General features: G+C 55.5%; 1 protein-coding gene across 1 annotated transcript; it reads left to right on the forward strand.

Moving 5' to 3' along the window:
* The first annotated feature begins 1,146 nt into the window (after positions 1 to 1,146).
* Positions 1,147 to 3,384, forward strand: LOC136304806 (acrosin-like). The gene is made up of 5 exons (XM_066208252.1): positions 1,147 to 1,217; positions 1,476 to 1,718; positions 2,034 to 2,299; positions 2,549 to 2,694; positions 3,196 to 3,384. Exons 1-5 carry the CDS (start codon positions 1,147 to 1,149, stop codon positions 3,382 to 3,384), a joined length of 915 nt encoding a protein of 304 aa, XP_066064349.1.
* Positions 3,385 to 6,316: the final 2,932 nt, after the last annotated feature.

Consider the following 6,316-nt stretch of genomic DNA (forward strand, 5'->3'; position numbering starts at 1 on the left):
GGGCAGGTCCTCAAAGGACAAGGGCAATGGCTTTACAGCGACAGAGGGTAGCTTCGTATGAGATACTGGGAAGAAATTCTTGACTGTCAGGCTGCAGACATACTGGCACGGGTTGCCCAGAGCAGCTGCGGATGCCTGTTTTTCATGTAGGCAAAGTCAGCACAGAAGACACAGACACCAACTTCAGGAATAAATGCAACTTACTGTAATTCAAAACCGCAAAGAATGGGAAAAGGATAAGCTAAGCAATGCATCTAATCGTTACTGTAAAAGACTGCCTACAGTGATGAAGGGAGACACATCACAAGTTACCCTAATCCTTGACCATCATGCAGGTCTGCCCATCAACGGGGGGGGAAGCCAGTGTCAGTCACAGTGAAGGACTGGAGAACCACTGCCAGCAACTGGGAAACCCTGCAGGTGCCTTCCCCTCCAGGCAGTGAGGTTTCTGACTGGGCTGCGAGAGAGGCCCATCTTTATGCTGTTGAATAAACAAGCTACCAGAACTTCTAGTGCAGGATCATCTGGTTTTTTTCTCCTCTTGGGATGCTCCCCAGGCCTTGGAGGACTCCAGGAGGAACCAAGGAAGTTGTCTGTGATCCTACATCCCAAAAGAAGGCCAGATGTGGCCTTGTCCAGTTTCTGATTAGCGAAAGGCAAATCCACGTTTTGCCGATGAGCGGATCTCGACAACATTTGGTTGGAAGGTTCACGCAGAGGCCAACCTTTGATCAAGAGCTCTGGTTCCTGCCTCAGTCAGGTCCTGTTGATAAAGACTTTGTACTTCAATGTCCCATCCTCCCTCAAATTGTCCAACGACAGCTTCTGAGCCAGGCTCTGAGCAAACTTCTCCAGTACAAACTATCCATCCCTACCAATGGCAGGAAGTCGGAGCTATGTGATTTCCAAGGTCCCTTCCACCCCAAACCATTCCACGGCCCATGGATTCGGTGTTGCCCCTCCCCCAGTGGGCCCCGGTTGCACAGGCCCCCACAGCGCCCCAAACACGGAACCCAGCCCTCAGTGACATCAGCCCCGGGGCCGGGGCCACCACGGGCAGCGCGGCTGCTGCCGGGCACTGCGGCTGTGGCTGTGCTGCTGCACGGAGCCCTCAGTGCTTGCAGCTGACACGTGCCTCTGGCAGCCATGAATCGGCTCGGCCTCCTCGTCCTGCTGACCGTGGCCGCGCTGGCCCACGGCATACAGTACCCCTGCGGGTAAGTGGCCCCAGGCCCTGGGAGGGAGCCGTGGCAACACTTGGGGCCTTCCCTGGAGGGGACCCGCCTGTCCCCCGTGGCTGGGCCACAGCTTCCTACCCACCATGGGGAAGCCTCCGTTCCTTGGACAGACAAACATCCCATGGGCTTCCCTGGCCTGCTGGGCCTGCAAACGCTTGTGGGGAGGGCACAGGGCTGAGCTTCAGCCTGAGCCACAGCAGGCCACGCAGCAGCATGGAAATGACTTTCTGCTTGCAGAGGTTCCTGCGGCCTCCGCGCTCCGCAACCTGACTACTACCCCATGACTTATTCCACCGGCAACGAAGCTTACGACTTTGGCATGACACGCATTGTGGGTGGAGTAGGCGCTCTGGAAGCATCCTGGCCCTGGATCGTCAGCATCCAACATCCCCTTTCACCGAACCTGGGTCATTGGTGTGGAGGGTCCCTCATCACTGCAGATTGGGTCCTCACGGCGGCCCACTGCTTCGACAAGTTTGAGTAAGGCAGACCAGGGAATGGGGACACCCTCGCTACACCAGCAGGTGCCCTGTCAGCAGCCACCACCTGCTACTCCCGTCCCCTTTCCTCTCAGGCAGTCCAGCTGCCACACTGCTCAGGAGAAGCCTGGGCTTGTGCCAAGGCTTCCTAGCGGCCTCCAGCTCGACATTCCCCCAGCCTCATGTGTGTGAGGGCACTCACACCTGCCAGAGCACTGCTCCCTCTCTGCCTTGCCAAGCAGAAGAGAGGCAGCTGCTGGGCTGCTGTGGTACATGGCTCTGCTCCCTCTCAGCCCTCTCTCCATCTTCTTTCCAGTGACATCAGCATGCTGTATGTGGTGCTTGGAGCTACCAAGTTCACTCAGCCGGGCCCTGGGGCCGTAGTTCGCAACGTGAAGCAGGTGGTGGTTCACCCCTACTACAAGCGTGCCGACTTCAGCTACGACATTGCCCTGCTGCAACTGGACGGTTCTGTCCAGTGCAGCGCCTACATCCAGCTGGCCTGTCTGGCTGACCCCGCCCTAGAAGTCTCAAAGCTCAACAACTGCTGGATCGCTGGCTGGGGTTCCACCACTGCAAGATGTGAGTTCCAGCTAAGTGCAGTGGGGAGAGGGTTTGGGCTTCCTCACAGCAGAGTCCAAAGCCAGGCTGAAGGACGTAGCCCGGTGCAGAGATGGGCCTGGCCTGCTCCCCAAAGGCGGGAAGCAGGGACACCGTGCCCTAGCGCCTCTGCGGAGGGAAAGCCGTGCCCAAGGGACAGGGATTCCCCTCAGACGGGGAAGGAGAACTGACATGGGGGTGCTGAGGGCTTATTGCTTTCTCTGCTCACAGCTCAAGGTTCACGTGGTCGCCTGCAGGAGGCCAAGGTCCAGCTCATCAATTCCCAGCTCTGCAACAGCAGTGACTGGTATGCAGGGCAAGTCCACCCCTACAACTTGTGTGCTGGTTACCCACAGGGCGCCATCGACGCCTGCCAGGTATGAATGTGTCACGAGCCTCTCAGCCCCCAGCAGCACCAGCAGCCCTGGCAGCGCTGCCCAAACACAGCCCAGGGTCTGCTTTGCCCCGGCCAGTTCTCCCGGTCACCCTCCCAGCCCCAGCTCCCCCCCAGCGGCTGGGGGGGGGGGGGGGGGGGGCTTCCTACACACTCCCCATCCACTCCTACTTGCCCAGTGCCCCCCTTGTGCCAGAAAGCCCAGAAAGCCCAGCTAGCGCTCTCGGCAGCGCAGAGATCCGGGTGCCAAACATCCATGCTCTGCACATCCAGGACTCCTGCCTTGTGCAGAGAGGACACAGAGAGCCCTACCCTACAGGACCCCAAGCCATTCACAGCCAAGGCTCTGGAGGCTCCAGCCTCTGAGGAGAGCCTTCCTCTGCCTGGAATACAGTTCTGGCAGGGGCTGTGAGAGAAGAGGAGACAGCCCCGGTGCTGGCAGGGGCCACTCAACACCACCTTAATCCTCTCTGCTCTCTTGCAGGGCGACAGTGGTGGTCCTCTCATGTGCAAGGACAACACCGCCGAGTACTGGTGGGTTGTCGGCATAACCAGCTGGGGAGAAGGCTGCGCCAGACCAAAGCAGCCTGGAATCTACATCTCCACTCGGCACTTCTATCACTGGATTGACTACAACATGCGTGCATACCACACCGCTGAAAGTGCTTCCTGAGCAGCAGGACAGGCAGGATCCAGGGCAGGCTGCAGTGCACCACAGCCCTTTCCTGCTGGGGCAATGCCTGCTGATCCAAAGGCAGCCTCAGTGTCAAAACCCTGCTCTGTCCCGCCCACATTTCTCTCCGGTGTGCAGGCAAACACTGGAGTTGATCTAATTGTTGAAATAAAGCTAGCTTTGTTCACAGGGAACCATCTTTTCGGTGTAATTCCAATTCCTGGGAAGGGCAACAAGTGCCACCTTCGGCACCTGCAGAATGAGCCTGAGGCACAAAGGGACAGAGTGGCTCCAGAGAGCACCAGTGTGCCTGGTCAGAGAGGAGAGTGCCCTGAGCCACCATGGGCTGGAGGAACCCGGTACACCAAGCCTAGGAAGGGGATAGGACAAAAGCAGACACCTTGGGGACAGTGCTCAAATGCCCGTGGGCTGATGATTTAGGGCCTGGTGTAGGCTTGGGCAAAGAGAACAGACCAGAGACAGTCCCAAGCATGACAAGGGAAGCTCCTGCCTCCTGAGTGGACTGCCAGTGATGGCTTGGGAGGGCTGACCTGAAACAGAGATTGGACAGAGATAAAAAAGGAAGTAGGTATTTCTTGAAAGGCCTCCAGAATCCACCTTGGCCAGGACAGGAGCCTGATCAGGGCTATCCACAAGTTGGACAAATAATGGCCACAAAATGGCTGCCGGGTCACAAGATCTTAAGGTTTTATTAAGTTTTGGTCCATTTGCATATTGGGGTTTAATTGTCCAATTGCAGCTTCGGGTTGTGGGGTCTCATCCTTCTTGTTTTCTCTCTTCAGTCCGCTGTTGTTTATGCTGTTGGCCTGAAAGTTGTCCTTGGTCCTCAGCAGGAAAAGGATTTGTTTGTCTACTTACTCTATGAAAAGAGCCTACTAGCACTTAATGCCAGGCTCAGAACTACACCCCTAAGCAGCACAGAATCTGAAACTAGGAAAGCTAAAGCTTAAGGCCCGTCACCAGTGCCCTAAGGCAGAGCCAGAGTTCACAGGTAGTAAAGGGGGACTGATGTGCTGGGCGGTCACACTTCACAGATACTCAAAGGAAGAGCTGGGCTCATTCTGGGGAGAGGAACCTGGCAGAAACAGTAGGAGAGCACACCGGGAATGCCATGGAAGGCCAAAGTGAGTGGGCCAACAGCAGCTGCAACACCGAGGCTGTTCACAGGCAGGGAGGGCCAAGCCTGGGAGCCATGGGGAAAAGATCCCTGGGCTTGGCTCCAAATTTGGGAGGAGACAAAGGCAGAGACAGGGAGGAGTCAAGGAAGATGAGGTTGCTGTGTAAGTCTGGCAAACGGAGAGAAGGAGCAGTCAAAGATCCAGCTGCACAGACACAAACTGCAGCTTGCCGTGCTTCCTTGTCTGAGTGCTGCACATAAGCACCACAGGATGGGCAAGAACCTTCTTATCTCGACTCACTAATTAACAAATCCTCTACAAACTGTACAAATTTGCCCCAGAATTTATACTCTTTTCAATCAAACCTGAATATTTGGGGCGGTGGGACGGGCAAAGAAAAAAATGACAGCCTAATGCCACGGGGAAGACAGTTGTTGAAGGCAGTTGCTGTCTTTTCCAGGTGAAGGCAAGTGAACACTGACTTTCTAAATATACTGGAATGTTGCGGTGTGAAAATTATTACTTTGCAACTTTACGTAGAATGGTTTGTTCCAGATTACCCCGTGTTCCAACCCCTTTGGTTTTTCCCTAGTTGTGGCTCCTGTCCATCTCCCTGCAACCCTGCCCAGACTCTGGTGGGGGGCTGGGGTGATTGGCAGAGCCTATGACTTCTCCGCCCTGTAGCGTGTATCAGATGCCCTGCGTACTGTCTTTTTGTCCTGGTAACTCCCACCCCCCATGGTATTGGTCCTGGGCTAATCCCTGCCCCTCTCCACACCCCTGGTACTTAAGGTCAAGGAGAGCCCAGAGAAGTCATTTTTCACCTGGCCAGCTGGCAGCAATCAACCTATCTTGTCACCCACGTGAGAGTCTGCCTGTCTTCCACGCCGGAGCCACACTTCTACCTGAGGGCCAGGGCTCACACAGCAAGAAGGAACCGGAGCTGTACCAATTAATGCGTGTTCAGGACCGAGCTAGCCGTTGCAGCTCTGAACGCCCGCATTAATGGAAGGCTTCAAAATGCCTTGGGCTAGGTGTCACTCCGTCTGCTTCTGGATATTCTTCTTGGGTTCCAGGCAAATGGAGTCCTGTCTCACGGCATGTGGCATTCTTCCCTTTGTATTAATCAAGGTGGGCTGTGCTGAGAGCAATCATCCCACATCTGTACTTGCCCCTGCCAGCCTGGCATAAGCTTCTTCAAATATTTACTGAAGTAAATTTCAGGGGCTGCCCGCTCACTAAAGACACTGAGTCCAAGAGTGTCACTCAGGGTTGGGGATGGTCATTACCCTGCCCAGAGGGGAGACAAGCTTCGAGCTGCCCCATCATCCTGGCACAACCTTAGTGTGCAAAATTCTGCTGCCCATTAAGAAGTTCTCCCAGTTCTCTACAACTTTGGCCACAGACACGTCCTCACCTAAAACAGGGATATTTCCCACCACGTCAAACACCTTGGTGCATGTGAAGCCCTCTTCTGCGTGCCAAGAAGGGATTTCCACCCCCTTCTGTGTGTGCTCTGGCACCCATTGTGCGGCATGAGGGACACAAGGTTCTCCCTGTGCCTGTCTGCAAAAGCCTTCAAGCAGAGACTCGAGCCCCTCTACCTCACAACTTACGGGGGCCTCCACAACTCCTCTGTGGCCACCTCACACCGCTCATGCTGCGCACACCTTCTCCACCCACTACCCACGACTTCACCGAATCTGCGGCAAATGCCACAGCAATAGAGAGGCTCAATTCCACGCTTATAATTTACACAGACTCTGCACATGGAATTATAACACTCCTCCCAT

Source organism: Chamaea fasciata, unplaced genomic scaffold (assembly GCF_029207755.1).
Source record: "Chamaea fasciata isolate MVZ Bird 193981 ecotype frontalis unplaced genomic scaffold, bChaFas1.0.hap1 SCAF_182, whole genome shotgun sequence".
Taxonomy (NCBI): domain Eukaryota; kingdom Metazoa; phylum Chordata; class Aves; order Passeriformes; family Sylviidae; genus Chamaea; species Chamaea fasciata.